Source organism: Nipponia nippon, unplaced genomic scaffold (assembly GCF_047370975.1).
Source record: "Nipponia nippon isolate SJK-2023a ecotype South Korea unplaced genomic scaffold, ASM4737097v1 scaffold_15, whole genome shotgun sequence".
In the NCBI taxonomy this organism is placed as follows: Eukaryota; Metazoa; Chordata; class Aves; order Pelecaniformes; family Threskiornithidae; genus Nipponia; species Nipponia nippon.
The window spans coordinates 6,025,404-6,045,718 of record NW_028262331.1 but is presented as its reverse complement, the minus strand read 5'-3'; the positions used below and the strand labels follow the sequence as shown (position 1 = coordinate 6,045,718).

At 43.9% G+C, this 20,315-nt stretch overlaps 1 protein-coding gene across 3 annotated transcripts in view; it reads right to left on the bottom strand.

Moving 5' to 3' along the window:
* The window catches only part of AP2B1 (adaptor related protein complex 2 subunit beta 1), an 80,817-nt gene that overhangs the window by 46,930 nt on the left and 13,572 nt on the right, over positions 1 to 20,315 (bottom strand). For all 3 annotated transcript variants that reach the window (XM_087752126.1, XM_087752129.1, XM_087752128.1), the window contains exons 6-10: positions 11,083 to 11,273; positions 8,711 to 8,932; positions 7,690 to 7,810; positions 5,381 to 5,476; positions 527 to 642 (exon numbers count right to left, since the gene is read on the bottom strand). In XM_087752126.1, coding sequence (XP_087608252.1) covers positions 527 to 642; positions 5,381 to 5,476; positions 7,690 to 7,810; positions 8,711 to 8,932; positions 11,083 to 11,273 — 746 coding nt within the window. The remainder of the gene's footprint in view (positions 1 to 526; positions 643 to 5,380; positions 5,477 to 7,689; positions 7,811 to 8,710; positions 8,933 to 11,082; positions 11,274 to 20,315) is intronic.

Below are 20,315 nucleotides of genomic sequence, written 5' to 3'. Positions count from 1 at the left end.
AGAGACAAAACCTTATTGCAGAAACAGCTCAAAAGAAGCTGAGTACTGCCCAAGCCAGAGAGGACACTCGATGGAGAAAGCCAGCAGTGTTTTGTTCAACACAATCTGACTGGGATCTCAGACCACGAGAGCCACGAACTTTCATGGCTTTGTATATAAGCCTTCTTGAGGAGATGAGCAAAACCAGAAGCCTGATGCTGTAAACTTGGTCAAATTTTCCTTCTGGCATTCTCTGCGAGAGCTTTACTAGCTTTTGATTAAGGCTTATACTCAGCATCAATGTGGAACGGTGGGGAAGGAAAAGCTTTCAATTCAAACTAATAATGCGTCAGGCTGATACCTCATCTAGAGCCAACATCTGAATCCTACCATACTAGAAGCTAGAATCAGAATGGACACTGCTTTTCACAAGAACAGCCACCTTTGTTTCAGAGCCCTGGTCAGCTATGCTGAGTGAGCTTTACATTGCTCTATTCTGATGCTAGCAGCCAGGGGCTTCAAAAAACCTCATACTACTTTCACATACTTGTTGGGGTACTTGCGGAAGATGTCTCTGATGACAACAATGGCCTCCTGGACCACATAGTTGACCTTGGTCTGGATGAGGTCTAGCAGTGTGCTCACACAGCGCTCCGCAGATTGCTAGAGAGAGGAACAGAAGAATACAATTAAAACAAGCTGAAGAAACACTCCTTCCCAGCCCACACCACACACTGAAGAATGAGGCATGCATATGAGAAAAGGCCCAGAGGGGGAAAATAGACGGACAACAGCTACCAACTCAATATGCGTGTCCAGAAACAACCTACAGGTTGACAAGAGCTTGTGTATTACAGGAGATACCAGCTGACTCCAGGTCCTGCAAAAAGCAACGGTTGAAGTGACCGTGCCAGTAGATGGCTGGATCACCATACAAGAGACCTTAAGAACATTGCCTGCATTACTACTTATATCCCTCTCTTGCTGGCTAGCAGTTGAAACAGGCCACCAAATGACCTCTCTTGAACTTGCCCAAGCTGTGGCAACCAGACCTGGGAGTTTTGACAGGGACTGCTGGAAGGTGTCTAGGGAAGCTAGAAGGCAGGAGAAAGCCATGCTGTCAATCACGCTGCAAGAACAGCGGCAAAAAGCAGCTCACACCAGCAAGACGTTCACTATTTTTTGGGGTGAGGTCACTAGCAACATATGAAGATACAGCTATAAAGAGAAATCCAGCTGTTGCTAATGCAGCTTTCACATTAATTAGTTCAAAATTCCCAGCCACAGGCACTGTAGGATAACAAGGACTGGACACTGGCATGCTCCAGAAACCAGAACTGGAGTTAGAGGCAAATAATTCAGGGAGGTCTATTCCCGAATAGCACAGTGAGGCAGGACATCACAGGAGCAACTAACTCCAGCACTACAGAGTCTCAAATAAGGATAGCGATTTGGCTATTAGCAGAGCACATATGAAGCCTCATTACACAGCTGGTGATTAATGTGAGAAGCAGACTGCTCACGACACTGCCTAGGCAGTCACCATCAGAACATTCGTAAAGCATTCGGGATCGAGACAAACATCGTAGGGCACAAACAACAGCAACGTAGGTGGATTTTTCAATTCAAGTGAGCTAATAGTCCCCTTCACTTTCAGAGCACTTGAAGGCTGGGCAGGAGGAGGAGGAATGAAATGGCATTTAAGTTACTGGAATCAGTTTTTTGAGAACGGGTAAAAATCTCAAGGATAAACCTCAAGACTTGTAGAGCTGAATTTAGGACAGGCAGGGACTAAAACCTCTTGATGATTTCTGGCCCTCGTGACTCTAGCTGTGGTATCTTACAAACACAGCCTACAAGTGCAAACGGTGGCAATGCTGGCACGGGGATCAGCTAAGAGAGGAAACACTATAAACCGGCATTTGCTCCGTCTTTGCAAACTGGCACTAAAGACCATAAGACTCTCCCCTGAAATTCACACCAAACAGAAAAAAATCCAATACAATTGGTATTAGAGTAAGAAGGGGTATCATATAAAATTATATGATTGGTATAATATTTTTTTATGATACCTCTCCGTCTTTAGCATGGCTTTACAGGTACTATGCCACTACAGAGGCAGCGAAATGGCAATCTGACAATGTCCTACTCTGATCTCTTCTCCTGCCCAAGAAGAGATTTGAGGCCTGTGACCTGGAAGACCCTTCCATTTCATGGAGACTGACCGTGGACCTGGCTCCACGCAGACTGACATTGCTCACAGTGGGAACCCCGCTCAAAGTCCTTGCAAGACAGATGCTTCAGAGCTTGCAGTTTCATCTCTTACCAATTTCTTAACACCTTTCACTAAATGTTTTAACAAGTGGCCTTAAGGGGTAGTTGGGGTAAATCTGTCCTAAGCCAACTCTACTCTACAGAACCTACAGCACCAGTCACTGATTGTAACACGCAGTCCAGCCCTGTCAAAGCCTGCAACTAGCGAGCCTTTAAGAGCTGCAGAATTTAAGGAAAAGCAAATTAAGGTTTATTTTTCTTTTCTTTAGACATTTTGAAGTGTGATTTTTCTAGGAAGAGCAAAACATCCACTTTGAAGTATGCAGTATTGATTTTTAGCCCAAGAGTCCCTTGGAAAGTGAGCAGTCACGTGGGCACACGCACAGCAGAGCAGTCCCTCTAACAAAATTTCCCTGTAGCAAAATACATCTCAGCTCACCCCATCCCTTGTAAACACATTGCTGTTTGAAGGTGGACATCCCTGGGGACTGCAGTGCTCCGCAAACTGATGAAAGAGTGCCCCAACCAGAACAGCTCTCAAGTTGGAGTGAGGAAGGACAACCAACCAACGTCAAAATTGCTTTGTTTTTCTATAGAAACCAAATGAAAGCCTGCAAGATTACTGAAGTAGCACATACCACGCTCACAGCCACAAGCCTCAATGATTTCTAAGAGCTGGGCTGCTGGCAGAATCTCTTGGAGCCGAGATAAATCCCCCTCCAATATGGCTTCTTCTGCTTCTCCTTTGCTTCAGAGGAATCACCATTCTTCCTGCATCCAGTTCATTTCCTTTTCCCATAGGAGTGGTGCTTTGTTTCCTTACAATCAAAGCGTCAGATGACTTCTTCATCTAGTGCTGTCAATGGAGCAAACCAATGCACGAGCCAGATACTTTCACCTCGTGCTGTCAAGTCTAGCTACACCACACAGTTTGCTGTCGACATACTCAAGCTAACTCTGAGCCCAGCCAGTCTATCCATGCAAAATGATGCTGTTCTGACACCCCCCAAACCAATGTCACTACTTAAGCCTGGGCAAAATCCATCAGCCTTGCTATTCAGCATGGGTATTGCTTACATTTCCAAAACGAGCGCTACCTCTGCTGTTAGCACCATGTACTGCTCCACAGCAAAGGTAGTGCCAACACTTGCTCTACGGCGCATGTCACAGCAGACAACTTTATTTACTGCCTTACTCTTCTAGGAGAGACAATTAGACAAAAAGGTAGGATCCTTGAAGGCAGAGCCGAGGTTCCCCGTGAATACTCATTCATCAACAGCTCCCGCCAGCTGTGCCCTATGTCAAAAAGCAGATTTCTAAGCCTTGGGAACTTGAACACTGATGGCTGAGAAAATGCTCTTCCATTAGTCATAACTCACAGTGCAAACAGCCTCTAGTAAACACAGATGCACTGGGGACAGGGATTAACCTAGAGATGAGGACACTGTAATGAGTTGTTCTACATTTGCCCTCTTTAAATCTGGCTCTTGTCAGAGGAGTAAAACAGACCTCATCTTTAGCAGCAGTGTATTCAAAGGAGTGTTGCTAAAAAATCAAGGTTAACACTACTTATTGAGAGACACAATTCATAGTTAGAGGGTCACTGCAAATTTGCTGGAACTTTATTATTAGTCCTTTGCATATTGAATATGACTGTCGCGGTATCAGGGATGGGAAGAAAGAATGTAGGGGATGAGAGCAGGACAGAGTAAAAACTTCTAAACCCACCTTGATCCTACAGGAATACACCACCTTCCATGTGAAACTAGGACAGACACATGGCCAAATCCTAGCGAGACAGTCCCTACTGAGAACTAAAGCACAAGCGCTGCTACAGAAAGTGCCACCACCAGCTTCTTTTAACTTCTCAGTAGCTCTCTTCCATGCTGAAGAGCATTTTCTACTGTCACTGCTGCGGCTCCATCCAGACAGCATCCTGCCTGCATGCAACATGGAAGGAGCACTCCGGTATTTTGAACTGCAGACATGAAATAGAGGCAGCGATCACCTGCTCTATTGGGCCATGCTTAAAAGAAAGCCCATAGCAGTGATAAGCCTTTAAAGAGCTGAAGGAAGGAAGAGAAGGCTGCACGGGCAGTCAATTCTCTCAAGAGGACAGAAGTTGGTGTCCTCTTTACACAGACACAGTCCTCTTTACAGTAGTTTAGCTGAACCAAGGGAAACCTGTGCACTGACACTGTACTCAGCCAGGCACGACTAGGTTTTTATTTAAATCTGGTGTTAGGCAATGCTCATGGGAACACACTTCAGCTTTTGCTAAATGAGCTCAGCTGAAATTAGACCACTTATGTGACATTTTACACTTGGTTATCAGTTTACTGAAAAGTACCAACACCACGGCATAAGTCTTCTCTCTCTTCACAGGCTTTCTGAGCTCCTGTCAGGCATACCAGATTCATTTACAGGGAAATTAACAGGGACATCACTAAAAAAAAAATAAAAATATTCTATTACAAGCATTTTGGTGGATGTTCAACCAGCAGAGGACATTTCGGACTGTTGTTTTGGATAACTGCAGAGGTTCTTGGGAATTTATTTGCATAAGCATCTAGGCTAAAGAGATCACACTCCAAATGAAGCTACAAGCTATACACACTTCTAACACTAGATAAGCAGATAGGGTCACTCTATGTTTGTGCAAATTGCACTTAAGTGCCTCAGATCTCTGCAATTCTATGCATGTGTTCTCTTCAGCTGAAACGGGGGACACAAAACATCATAATACTGCGTTCCTCTGCACAATCTCTTCTCCTTCCCCCTCCAAAAGGTCAGGCCACAGCTATTAAAGGAGGTCCTTATGGATAAGTGGTCATTATTCCATTGAAATCAGTACAGTAAAATGTTCCATCAAGGATGATTTAGCTGCCTTGCTCTGCCTGCGAGCTGAGGTCTGAGAGGGGCACAGCACCCTCCTGTGATGTACTCAACTGGAGCACACAAGCCCTCCTGTTCAGCCGGGGCTTTGTCCACGAGCATGATGTATCCAGGTCACTTCATTGCTAACAGAGGAACAAAGAAAATTTGTGTAACGTAGGAATGAGATGGTGAAGCCCATCATTGGTTTTGAAGACAGAGCCACAGAAAACCTCAAGTTTCAGATACTTGCCTCAACCTTGATGGCACAGCGCCCAATTGCTCGGACAGCCTTGCGCACAAAGTCCACATCCACCTCAGTAGCGTATTCCTTGAGCTCTGCCAGGACCTGCAGAGAAAGCGCACCAACGTGAGTCCCTGGGGTCACACAGAGAGAACATCCCACTCTGACAAGTGATGCTACTTGAATACCAGAACATGAGCAGGATGTATTCTGCCACAGCCAGCCACACACATTCAAAGCTAACACAGTCAAACTCCGCAATCAATCTCTATCTCTGAAACCCACTGGCTTGGATTAGACAGCAAGACTTGGTTTAGGCTGGCCAAAGCCAAAAGATGGCTCGATCTAGATTATTTTCAAATTCCCCTGAACAAAAGCTGGGGGCAAAATCAGCCTTGCCAAACTTAAATGTTGCTACTCCTTTTTACACTGAAAATACAGTGAAGTAGGGGTCACATCCACGCACATAGATTTTACGTACGGTTTATTGTACTTATCGTTCTACATTCACCGTACGCAAAGCCCTCAGCAACAACCATTTTTGATCTCTCCTTTTCTGTGCTGAGATGAACCTCTGGATCCCTACTGGATCCAAAAGGATGATGCAGAGGTGATCCGAGGACACCCTGGAACACCTATACAGAGATTAATAACAATGTGAAAATATTTCCCCTCTTAAGAATAAGATTTACTATTTTGTCTGAGTTTTTTTGTTAATGGAAACTGAACAAGGGCTTAAACCAGGACCTGCTGGGATCTTACAGACCACTAACTAAAAAGCTACTTTTTCTTAAACAAATCACTTAGCTTAGAAAACACGATTTTAAAAGAAAGACCCTACACAATTTACATTCCCTCCAAATCTCATTTGTTTCAGTTTCTCATGTCAAACGTGCATCAGGGATTTCATTGTGATGTCACAAATAGATTGCAAGGCAGAGGTGAACAGCACAAAGCGAGACAGTTGCTTGAAAAAACTCTAGTTGATGCCAATTGCTCAGAACAATGGCAAGATAAAGAGGCCTTGAAGGGCCAGACTGCAGACAAATAAATCTGCAAGGAGCAGATAGGACACCTGTGTTTTGAAGTTTTATTATTTCCTTGGATGATCTATGTTGCACAGTACTTAGAGCACCCTGGTTTAGTAGCTTATGCTTTTCAAATACTGCCCGAGTCCGAGTGCCTCGGATTCAACTAGTCTGCTGCCTTGGTCCAGAACAGGCATGGAGATGAAGATTCTCGACAAGCCGCAGAGGGAGGATGCGGGAAGAAGCCTGCTCTCCTTGGGTCTCATTTCAGGACGTATTGCTGATGAAGCCTGGGTTGTTTTTAGGAACGCCTCTTTAGAACCGGGAAGAGATTCATTCATTAGTCTGCAGATCCCAGTTCCAGACTCTGCCCTCCAGACACCAGTGCCTTTCATCCTAACAACCTGCATTATCTAAACATTATGCATTAAAATTGGTATGGAGCCTACCAAGAGTAAATAGAAAACGCTGAATACATTCTCACAGAAACTGATTTTTAAAATGTCTTCCAGGTCCCCAGCACAAAAGCGGCATGAATTACCTTGCTCTGTTCCAAAAAAGCATCAGAGGAGAGAGCTGAAGGGAGCTGCTTAAAAATGTCACATTAAATGAAACTGCTTTGTGACAATTAGGATAGGACAATAGCACTAACCAGAGACATTAATCATTCTGCATTAGCGTTAGGTCTTGTGGCCAGGGTGGCACTTGAGAACGCTTCCTTTAAGAAAGGAATTTGGATTAAAACTACATCAGATCCAAGGAGAATTTACACTGTAAAGCAGTCTCAATTCAGTTTAGCTTTAGCTTTGTGCTGTTTTCATTCTGGAAACAAGATAAGCAAAATAAAGGTTATTTTAGCTCTGAAGAGTGCCTGCGCAAGCATTTAACAATTTAACTAATATACTTGAAATTCACACTTTGGTAATGTTTGGCCTTTCTGAAAGCCTCCATTACAGGCACACCTCTCTCACTTGAAACACGCCTCTCATTCCAACCTCAGCACCAGCAGTGACTCATTTGACAGGAGACATCAGCTCTCCTCCTGGAACTGTAATCTGTAAAACAAGATCTACCTAGCGGTCATGATGCAAGACATACCATGCTATTAACATTTAAATTACGGAGAAAACTCCAACACCTCCAATTAAGTAGATCACTATACCAGGGACAGTGATGCCTAAAAGCCAGGACACCACTAGCACTAGTTGCATACATCCTCATGCAAGGACCATGAGAGGGTTTTCTATCCCCAAAACACATGCAGAACACATCAGAAGTTCCTCAGCTGACCTGGGCAATGTTTGCTTGAGAAGCCAGGCGGATCATGATGTCCAGTTTCTCCAGTTTGACATAGATAGGGTCGTTGTACTTCACAAAGAACACCTTGATTTCCTGCTTCAGGATTTCAGGCCTGGAGGGAACATAACGTTGTTTCACTCAAGACTGCTAAAAACAATGGGCTCTATCCTAAGCAAAGGTATCATTTGTTTAGAAATCTACCCAAACATTAGCTGAGAAACAGAATGGTGTCATTTTGTGTCCGGGACATGCAAACAAACATACAAGAACAACAATTTTAAGGAAGTTAGAAGGCTGGAGAAAAAGATTGTTTAAATACAAAATGCAGAATTCAAGTCTCTCTAACTATGCCTACATCTCTACCTCCTCCATTTGAACTGCTGAGGCAACCACTGCAGACAGTCAGTGGATGTCAGTGTTTTCAGTGAAAGAATAACACCCTCATCTCAATGCAAAACCCACCTACAAACTCATTTTCTGCTTTCACTTGCAAGATGTCAGTGCACAGTAACTCTGCCCTGAATACAAATCAAAGTGCTATCCAACCTATCCCACCTTTCCAGCAAGGAACAACAGTATTTAAACATGCATGTGGGAGTAAACTGGTGAAAAAACCAACCCACTGTACATCACTGTGTCACCAGCCTGGTTCTTCTATGCTGAAGAGAATAGCATAGGCACATCGAGTTTCTACAGGTCACTATGAACTGTACAGTTACACCCTCCTCCTTATTTGCAATCTGATTTATAGTCTAATGAGCGCAGTTCTTACTGCTTTTAAAAAGACGGTGAAGAAAAAGGCAGGTAAAGAGATACTGTATGATACTGGTATCACAAGTATGCTGTAAAGAAAATTAATTCAGGCTACCAGAGTCATCAGACACTTTAATCCGTCCCTCGAGGGATCTCAACCTGGATTAAATGAAGTTCTGTGCATGTGGAAACATCTGAAGGTCTGAGATAACCAGATGCCCTTCGACAACCCAGGAATAACACCCCCCTGAGGCTTTACCTTTTCTGCACAATCAAATTGATGTTCCTCAGGGCAACATACTGAACTTCGGGCTCTCCAGACAGCAGGGTCACCAGTGGAGGGGCAAGTTTCTTCAGCAGCATGTTGTAATAGTCAGAGTCCTTCGGAAGAAGTTCCAAGAACTTCATCAAGACCTTCACTGCTGACAGCACCACTGCTGAGTTGGCGTGAGACAGCCGAGGGGTCACCCGTTCACAAATACTGGAGATAGAGGACCAAGAAAGGGTTCACATTTATTTCATAATGACAAGTATTTCAGATCTTATCCAGATTTAGGAAATGTAATAGCTGAAAACAGCTTCCTCAGACACTTCTTTGATTTGGTTTTGTTCACAAAGAACAGGCAAAGTCCTGCTTTCCTGAACACAGCAGGAAGCAAACAAGAACAACTTCTCTCACAGCTTCAAGTTTCTCTCCTGCCACAGTTAGCTCAGGAACTCTTCCAGCTCTCAACGCATGTTCAGTTATTAGCTTTTTCTGCTTTTGCCTGGTGGTATTCTCTATTTCTGTGATCTTGTCTGTCACTTACAAACACAACTTTAACAAAACTGCTATCAGAAAAACACTTTAGCCCCCATATAATCATTCGGAGGTGATACATGCTTCCGGCTTGCTTGGGAGGTTTGCTGCCATTTCAACCATTTGTTTCCGCAAAAAAAGGTTTCTGCTACGCTGAAGATATAGGGAAAGAGTGACCTAAATACCCTCTCAAGTCTCAGCTTCATCACTTGCCTCAGTGGATCCTATAATCAACAGCATCCTAAACAACCCATCCCAAGCAGAAAGGAAGTTTGGGTTCATATGGTCTTTCTTACAGCATCTGTCAAGTTTCTTCCCACCCCCTCCTGCATATTGCTAACCCAGAACAATCTTATTCCCATCTGTGCCTCAAAGTTTCTTTTCCTGAAAGATTTACTTTCAGCTGCCTTGGAAGGGAAGCAGCATGGCTAAGTGAAGAGCAGAGGAGTCTGTAAGTCAAAGCCGGGGGCAGTCCCCGGCTGCTGCTGCCCAAGGTCACCTGGCATGCCAAAGCTGCTTCATCCCTCTGTGCCTCAGTTTCCCCACGCACAGGGGTAATGATGCCGGCCTTGCTGGGAAGGAGAACACTACATAAAACTAGGTGCTGTCATTCTCCTACCTGAAATAAGGCAGGCTCCGAGAGCTAAACTCCATACAAAGGAGTAAAAGTAGTTACTGCCCATCCAGTTTTATACACCACTCTTCAGAGCAATTACGGATGAGGAACCAGGACATGTTCACAGTTGTTCAAACTAGAGGTCCCTTTCTGACAAAGCTAGGATAATACTGGCTTGACACCCTGGAGATCTCTGCAGGTTTCTAGCACTCATTAATAGCGGTTTCTGGCACAGAAACAGAGCACAAGGGGGAAGGAGGTGGATAAAAAAGAAAATAAATCAGCAAGACTACTGGCAGACTTTTTTTAAAAAAGTGGATTATCTGTTGTGCCTCAAAAAACAGTCAATGAAGAAACCCATCAAATTCGAAAAGGCCTGCCCAGGATTTTGCATGTGGGCTTGTGCCCCTTCCTCCCTTTCCATCCCCACATCATCTACATGAAATAGATCAAGTCTGAGAATTCCCCTGTTCCAAGTAATTTTCCTTGCTGGTTCTTTGTTCTCTTGGGTACAGAATCTGACCTTTTGTGATTCTGGACACAGACGAGGAGGAGGCTTGAAGTGCATGAATTAACACCCCACTACTTAAACCCTAAGGCCTTTGTATTTAGGTTTAGTCATTGCAGCTAAAGGTAAAAGCACAAGGGTGAATTTGGAGTGATAAGAAAAATTATTTCTTACCTTTATCTTCAGTTCTGTCATATCACAGACTAGTTTTCACTTGGAAAAAATAGTCCGGTCTCAGACCTGCAGTACTTTGGAAGCCCTCAAACCCATAAGGGCTTCTTGGCTCTCAAAGTAGCAAAACCAGATTTGAAAGCACTGCTTTAAAACCGAAAATCCTCCAAACGATGCTTCCAGATGGGTCAACCATTGTTATAGGTTTTGTCTTGGGTTGATCCCTTCTCGGCAGTGCCAGTTCCTCTAAGAACTAGCCTTTTAAATGAAAAAAAAGTAAAAAAGCAGCTAACAATAAACAGAGAAAGTGGTTCTGCAAAGGGAAGGGGCCGGTTTCCAGCATCAGCCCAAACCACCCAAAGTTGCCTCCCTTTCAAACCTCTTTTACTTCAAGTCTTATTTGTGCTGTTACAGACCTGAACAGAGACCCCTGTTATTACAAGCCCTTTTCAGAGCTGCAACACTGCCAGAAGCCTGCAAGTACCCTGCTACTGAATAACCTTAAATGGCCTGTGCGAAGAGCAGGAACAAGCGTACCTCTGAGCTTCGCGATCATCCTTGGGGTTGTAGTTGGACAGACAGTCCAGGATGAAGATCTGGCCCCACTCTGTGCACTCATTTAAAGCTGTCAGCAGCTTGTTAATGTTCTGAGGGTTCAAATCCAGCAGATTGCTGTTGGGATGCGATTCACTGATTTCCGACAAGGCAGCCACAGCATTCGCTACCACCTGGGAGAAGAGACAAGAAGATGCGGTCTTTGCTAGCGTGCCACCAGTGGCTTGGCAGGGATTAACTCAGCATAGGTTACACATGGGAAACAAACACGGAGATCCTGGTGTGTGCTATCAGCTGCTCAGCAGCAGCCACGGCGTCAGTCATCTGAACCTTCAGGGACCCAGTACAACCTCACAGACAACCTGGAGGAGCCCAAAGCTTGACTGTAACCTTGCTCTTTGCCAAAATTTGAAGAGTCTCTTGGGGAAGGAGTGGAGGAATAGCAGCACAGCAGGAGAGGGCTGCTGACACACACAGGAAACATGAAAAGCCAGCACAGGTGCAAAGAACATTTTGCTAGAGAAATTACAACTTGAAAGTATTTTTGTTGAAGATAAACAAAAGTTAAAGTTGCCTCTGGACAGAACGGGGACCTGGGACCAGGACCTCACAGGAGACTTTACTCTGGAGGGAGCTAGAGATGGCACCAGAGAGTGTCCACGTGAACATGAACATCTCACCTTCCTGCAGGCTCCAGACCCGCCCTGGCTTGCTTCAAGTAGGCATCATCTCCCCCCACTTCCAGGAGGTGCTCAACTGATATAGTCAAGGTCTCAAAACCTCTAATTGCCCTACCCATTCAGGAATGGATGCCTCTTGCCTAATTTCCCGTTGGCAGTCCTGTGGCACATTGCTTAATGAGATCCGAGAAATGAGAAGAACCGTCTCCTCGGGAAGAGGAGATGTCAGGTGCCAGGCAGCCTTCAGCTCTGTAGCAATTCTGTCAGGTCAGGTCACCCAGTTTGAAAGCAAACACATAATTTCCCTAAAATGGACAACTCCTACCAAATTTTTAATAACACGTATTTCAATCCCAAATAGTCTCCATAGCATCCATTCGTCTACTTTCCAGAGTCCCTTTAAAGCAAGCACTCCAGCACAACTCACCACTGAAAATATTCTTGCTACATTTAAGACTACATAAGGTCTTCTCTTTTCTAAGCATGGATGAAAGGAAGCAGAGAGGAGGTCCAGGGTCCAGCTTGACAAGAGCAAGAAGTGGGAGTGCAACACAAATTTCTAGTTCTTAGTTCCATACTCAAGTTCAACAGTTATTCTAACAGATGCCATGTGGAGATTTTTAAAATAGAAGAGTTGCAGAATATATAGACAAAAATAGAAAATTTGCAGACGAGACAAAAGTCTTATTTTTTTAACTAACTAGAAAAGGGATTTAAGCCTGAGTTTGACACACAAAACTGATATACCCTATGAAAAGGCATTTTCAGGATATTTTACAATGTATATCATGTCCAGCGCAACTCACAATTCATCCCTGCTAAAATGAAGATTTATACCATTTTCTATGGGATTAAGGCAAAGAAACATCTTATCTAAATTGTCTGATTCTTTGGATGACTAAAGATGCTTTTGATGCAGTATACTGAAAACAAGAACAGCGTGACCAGAAAATTCTCTGCATCGTTCCCATCACTGCTTGTCGTTAAACCAATATATTCCAAAGTCATTGCACAAGCACAGTAATGTTGATTGTTTTGCATTTCACACCTAGAGGTCAGAGATAGGATTTTGATCCAAGATTTTATGAATTTCATTAGTTGAATGAGCCTTCTGTCACCAAAATCATTAGCAATCAGAACTGCTGTCTTCTTGTACTGTTTTAATGAGTAACTTATTAAGATATGCTGCTTATTCTTCCCATTATTTAATTTCCCTAATTCTTGAATGGTTAATGTGACACAGCATAAAACTGAAGTAAAATACTGTTCTAATTTCATTATATTTTGGAAGTTCACAAGTGAAGACAAATCATAAAAGCAACTGAAAAGTTCAAAACCATTATGAAAAAGGACTTATAAAATGAAATGAGGACTTTGGAAAAAAAAATTAAAGTAATAAAAAAATGGCAGAAAGGTACCTGTCAGTTGTGCTAAGGAATAGGGCCGAGCTTTGGCAAATGCACTCCCACTGCCAGGCGCTACCTTAGTGGCGGTAATCAGGCCATGTGGATGTCCTAAACCCCGGGGCAAGTACAAGTCAAAGCAGCTGCGCTTAAGTTTCTTTCCTGGCAGAGTAAGCGAAGCCTATCACTTTGAGTTTGCCACAGGCAAAGGATGCACAGAAACGCTGTTACCACAGGCTGCCTGGTACGCAGCAGCTCCAGCCCAGAGACCCGGCTGCGAACCAGGTCTTGCTTTCACAATCTTTTTGTGCTCTTTCCAGGAACTAGCATGGCAGCATAAATGCAAGTGTCCAAAGCAAAGCTGAGGACGGGACACTACATGGCAACCCACTAGAGGTCAGGTTTCCATTAAAAGCATCCACGAGAAAGTGTCAGATAGCAAGATGCGGTTAGGAGTATGGGCTGGGGTCTCCCCGGGTGTTACAAAAAAAGGACTGGAAGGGGCTGTGAAATGTTTGGTGGCAGCTCAGTTCTGGGGGACGGGCTGGGATATACAATCTCATAGTCCCCAATTACAGCTGGTCCTCACCTTCTACCTTAGCAGAACAGTGCTGTTGTCGACTTAGTGACAAGAAGATAAATGAAGCAAAAGGGGATAAGGGAAGGGATGGGGAATATCTTCAAACTTTAAGCAACATTTATTAAAAAAAAAAAAGTACTTGCTGGCGATTTGCACTGAACATATTGATATGTTATGGTATGCCAACAAAAATAATTAGCATCTTCAAGGCTTTTTACACAGCCGCAGCACAGTTGAAATGAAAACAGATTTCAGGAACCAGTCCAACATAAACACTGGTTCAAGTATGCACGTTCACCTCTCTTCATTGGCACTGCCATTGGCTCCATTACGAGACAGGAACATAGAGCAATACAAGCCGGCACTGCATGGTTTCATTCCAGTACGCAACGACTCCTACTTTGCTGACAGCTCTCACTAAGTGATGGCTCAGGCAACACGTAAACAAAGATTGACACATTGTCCGCAGTTTGGGATACTAACAGTTATCACTCAGGTATGAGAAAAAAGTCCATTAAGAACCAGTCAACACCAATTCATGTATTGCATCACCTGGTAACCTCGTATACACTTTGGCAGTCACACAAGTGTCATTGGAAACATTTAGAAAGATGTTTTGGCCAAAGAAAATCTACAACATCAAAGCTGAACCTTAAGTCTTCAACTTGGTTGATACTTCTTCCTTAACAGAACAACACAAGATAGTGAAGTCCAACTGCACTGAACAGCAAGTACAAGGTACAAAGTGATAAAATAACTTACAGAACAGGTTGTTTTTTTTACCTTGAAAATAAATAGCAATGATGATGTACTTGCTGGGGGGACATATTAAAAGTAAAGCTAAAGCTTTACCAGTGGTATAGCACAAAGTCCTCCATGGAATTGCAGAAGTTTCACAGCCAATGCCATACCTTGGCTGAAGAAAAAAAGCCATAAGCTTCTTTAGCAAAGTATTCTCTGTGTTTCAAAACATGCAACAAGTTCATTTTGATGAGAAACCAACCAGGAGTTGGATAAATTATTTCACAGATTGGAAGGAGGAGACTAAAAGGACAAGAAACTAACCTCTACTATAGTCTTTAGTTCTGAAAAATAGTGGAAAAAAAAAAACTGAGGTCAACCATCTAGCCAAAGATATGCGAGCCCAAACAATTACTGAACAGGAAAAGCTTTTAAAAGCTTAAACTTATAAGTTAACTCCATGGCAAAATGCCTCACTTGACTCACAATTAAGAATATGGTCTTTAAGCTAACAGCTACCAACCAGTGAGAATCAGCCTAAAAAAAAATAATTAGGAAGTACAAATGCAGAGCAGATTGAAGATTTTATAATAATAATAATAATAATAATATTAATAATAATAATAATAGGTCCCTGGCTTACTGATGTAAATCAGTTCACCCTGGGTGCAGTTCAACGTTATTCAAATGCAGTCACAGCAACATCCCATCAGGGCATAGTTGAGCCAAATGACAATAAGCCTGCTTTTTGGCTGGAATTTCCCAACAAATTTAGACTCTCAGAGAAGTGTCATTGGGATGAGGATAACTAAATCTCACAGGCTCTTATTAAAAAAAAAAAAAACAACAAACCCTGCACTTAAAACTACATTACAGATTTAACAAGAACCCAACATTTTTAAACCCACCTACAGACAAACGCCCTCTGCAGCCAGAGAGACCAGATCCGACCTCGCAGAGAGCTGCAGAGGTAGGAACACTGATTTGCCAGTTATTCCTTCTGGCAGCTCAAACCTTTAGCTCAGAGCAAATGGTATAAAACACATCAACAAGGAGGAAAGGGGGTGGGTGAAAACCTGAGTGTCTGCCTATCAACCCACACGGAAGAGCTTTGCAGGGGGTGGGGGGACAAGAGGGAAGCTAGGCAGATCTAGAACACCAAACAGTCAAAGCAACCAGATTATTTTGCTAGCATCCCAGGCTAATTGGAAATGAAACCAAGTGTGTAATGGAGTTAATGAAATACAACGTTCTGCTGCTTAAAACAGGAACCTCTGGCTTACCATCCCATTAAAATGAGGAGAAAATGAAGAAAAGGAGGAAAAATTAAGAGGCTCTGAAAAGATGCTGAGGAAAGGCAGCTTTCCCCACATATCTGGAGGCTCCTACCCTCAAGAGAGCCAGGCACCACGTGATGTTTTCGAGAACGGAGAGGTGCTGACATTTGCAAAGAGCACGCTGAGCTTGCATGTTACATCCATGTCATTAAGCACAGACTCCCAGATGGGATATTAGGGGCATCCACATGGAAGCCTGTTCCACAGGGCCACTTGTTTTCATGGCCACAGACGATGCTGTGTGCCTGAAAGGTCCCTAACAGGTACCAACACAGACAAGCTCGCTCTCCTGAGTACAGTACCCCTACTTCTGCTCATGTTAATTATATCTTTCATCTACAAGCCCCCCTTTACTTCGCTTCCCTAGAAATGGTCTATGAACTACTAAAATGGCCCAAGGAGGCAAGTCAGAGAACCTATATGAACCTCTCATACCATTAATGCATGTAACATGTACGGCTTTAAATTAAAACCCTGGGAGACAGACATCCCAAGCCTATGAATAGTCTTAGAAAGTAACAGCTCACCTGTTCAGCCTTAATTGTCACAGATTTCCAGGGCTCTGGGTAAGTCATTCATCTTCCACTAATTACATTGCAGGAGGTTGTACTTTAGTGCCTAAAAGTCTGGAACCGCACTGCTGGATACATGATCAGTTCCTGACCATGTCCCAAAAATTGCCTGGGTGGGGAAGATCTCCTGCTTGCTTTTGCAAGTGGGATGAATTTTTCTGGAGGTGGCAATGGAAGGGAAGTCAAAGTGTTATGCCTCCCACAGTGTGCTTGCCCTAACTGGTTTTTGCACTTCCCTGCTCCTACTATGCACTGCAGAAAAATGCCGCTTTGTGGCAGACTAAAACACCACTCCTGCTCTCATGTCCTTGCAAAATCAGAATGTGTAATTGTGAGATGCGAAACCATGCTTCCCCCAACTGTTGAACCTCGTGTGGTAGGTGGGCAAGAAGCCGTTCAGGGATGGCTCCAACACAAAGGGTTTCTCCTTGGCCCAGCTGAGCCCCCCCAGTGCAGGAAACTAAGCTCTGTAGGCAATCACCGAGGGTCTACAACCCCTTATGCTTCTTCCAGAACGCACCGTGGTCTGATCCCAGCCTGGATCAGGCATCTATCATACACCAGGAAGGTTTCTTTTGCAGGTTTTTTTGCAAGGCCCTTTGCAATTTTCCTTGCAGAGGTTCTCACTGGCACCATCCAGTGGCAAAGAGGGCTGTCTGTCATCCAAGCAGCTATTTAGAAGAGAGGCACCAGCTAAGCATCAACAAAAACCTTATGTACCCCTAAAACAGGGGGTGTGGAGTTACAAAACGTCATAGCCACAGCGTTTTGTGACAAATGGTGCTTGTCAATAGCTAGAAGCGTCTGTTCCGATTGAAAATGTAACATCTAGACACATGTCAACAAAATTCCCCAGCACTCTGATTGATACTAGAGATGCTGGAATGATCTATTGGGCAAGACTAACACTTTGGAAATTAGACGCATACTGGTGGCAGTAACTGGAAGGAGACAGGTCTCTGATGGATGAATTTGTCAATTAAGCTTTATAAATGAGGGGTCTGGGAGGACAGACTCTGCAGAGTCATGGAAATTCATTCATTATCATACAAACTCATTGTGTCTCTCTGCCAGAGTGCTAGTATTCAAAAGGAAGGGAAAAGCACGGCTTCTACGGAAAGTGCTCAAGACCAGCATCCCTCATCCACAAGCCTACCAAAACCAACCAAACAACAACAACAAAAAAAATCAGGTCTCACATGCAGGCCTGAAATTCCCTCAGACCTGTTTAGGATGACAACCTGGAGAAAAAAGTATCTACTCCGTAAGTCAGACTGCAGCCTTCCTCTGGCGAAGCAGCTGCAGGAGCTCAGCCCAAAGCCTGAACGGGGTTTCCACAGGCAGAGCAAGCAGAGTCAGAGTGGCTAACCAGAAGCCATGCCATCGATTACAGACAGCAGCTCTCCCTTCTCCCCCAGTTTAAATCTTTGCAGCCTGACTGCTGCAAGACAGACACACAAGCTGGCTTCTGAACTCCCCTGGTAATCTCCCATATTGCTTTTTTCAAGCATCCCACCACATACATTAACACAGACACTGTTTTATAGTCTCCTCTGCAACCTCTACTTATTTAATTTCCAGCTTGCTACAGCTAGCTGTCTCCTAACTTTGCAAAAACTGTTGCTCTCCCTCCTGGGCAGCCTCATGTAAACAGCAGGAATGCCCTATAAAGAGCCCCAAAGTGAAGCCACCACTTTTCATTAGCCCCTAAGCAATGGTCTCATTCACTGTAACATACCCAACACGGGGGAAACAAATTCTGCCTACTGATGCCTACAAATGCCACCAGGTGTTTCCCAGAAGGAAATATTATCTCCACCTGCAGCACAAAGACTTAAGAAAACTCCAAACCACACACAGAACCAACACAGACATGGTTGGGGGACTTCAAGATCCAGCCTTCGTTCTGCAACACCTAGGCTGAAAAGAAGGACATTTTATGGCCGGTGAGGCAGCCAGGGTATCTTGGAGGCAGCCCCCAACATGCTGCAGAGGCACAGCCCGCAGCTCCCAGCAATATTCAGCTCCATACTAGGGTGTGAATTTTCAAGTCCTTACAACCTTCATGAACAGGAATCACAATCTCATCCAGCAGCGGTGGTTCACTCCTTGTACTAGATAAAACATCAGCTGCAGAGGGGGAAAAAAACACAGCTGTGACAAGTCCAGGTTTCCCCATGAGGAATAAGTGCTTTCCTGTGCCTATGAAGAAGGTGATGTTCCACTCCCTGTTGTGTAAGAGAAGTCCCACATCCCAGGCTGCCTCCTACAAAGTCCTTTTGGGACTCAGAGGACCACCAACAGTTTCTCAGCAAGGGGCTCATTTCTCAGCTTTATTACACAAAGAAAGAGGGATAAAATTCCTGCAAAGCATGCAGCGGAGGACAGCCCAGGAGGCAAAAGCTGCTTCTGCTTCTAAACAGGCTCATTCCTCAGGACGTGGTCTCAGAAAGACATACTGCTTGCCAGCTAGTAGGAAAGAACAAAATGAGGACCTTCTTCCTCCATGAGGTCATCCAGGAAGCCCAAACATACACCCTGAAGTTCTGGCTGGCAGAGAGGGAACCTACATGGCTTGCAGTCACACCAGGAGAGACAAGAAAGCACCGTGATTTACATCGATAGGTTTTTAGTCTAGTCTGTGAACTATAGAAACTCAATACTGCTAGAGGGAATTCCGATTAGATCAAGACGGACCTCGCCACCTCTAGTTGTCAGAGCTCAATAGATTCCCTTCTTAGGGCAGGTTATTAAATGCTAAAGGCAAAAAAAAAAAACCAGGGACAACAAAAGAGTTTAATTATATTCTACACATTTAGTGTATTTACTCATCAGCTTGTTATGTAATCTCAGTTTACTCCATCCTGATTCACAATAGTGTTTCTCCCAATAAATGGTGATGTGTAGATGGTATAAAACACGACATATTATTGGACAGCACATAAGTGCTATGTCTATACAGCCCACGAAAACACAGGAGCAGAATAGCCACACCTGTGAAAGCTTTGATCCAGTGCATCGCAGTGACAACGCAGAATATAAGGAAGAAGAAATGCTGCAAGAAGGAATTAAAAACCCAACAGCACCTAGAAAAGAACTGGGACAAGGTGACATCAACCTAACTTAATTTATGTGGATAACAGGCAGATTGATAAGAAAACTATTCCATGGGTTAGAAGTTACCCTAGAATGTCGAGGATTGAAAATATTTGGAGAGAAAGGTTGTTCCATTCAAATACTAAAAGACCAGTAAGGCTTAAGATGGATTTCCTCTTATGTTTTTCTGCTAATATTTACATTCCTGAAGAAAACCAAGAAGTGCAATGATAAAAGCCAGGAGGGAACTAGTTACAGAGTAAGGTGTCTTAACGATCAACAGCTTTGGTTCTGCTTTAAACTGCTGCCATCTCCTGGTCTTGCTCTGCATCACCAGGGCTCAGTGCTTGCTCCAACGATGAGCAGTCATTAGGTCCAATTCACAACTGTCAGAACAAGACAGTATCAGGAAAAGGAAAAAAAAAAAGGTTGTCCAAGATTTCAGAGAGCCTCTGGCCATCCGTAGGTGTATAACAGACCTACTTCTCTCACCCCACTATTTGCTGCTGCTGCTGCTGCTGGGTGTGAATGGTATTCTGCAGTAACCCACCACCCCGTGTATGAGGAGTACACAAAAATCCCGGGATGGCATACTGAAACCGTATTTTGTTAGAACAACACGAGGATTATGGGAGGACATGCTTTCTGAGTTGCGCTATACCAAAGTTACCACCAAGAAAGGCCCTTAGGACTGAATAAGTCCAGCAGCACACTGACAGCCCAAAGCAGCCAAACCCCAGTTTTATATTCATCCAGACCTGGCTCTGCTGAGCTTCATGCACAGAAATGTACAGCAAAAAAGGAGA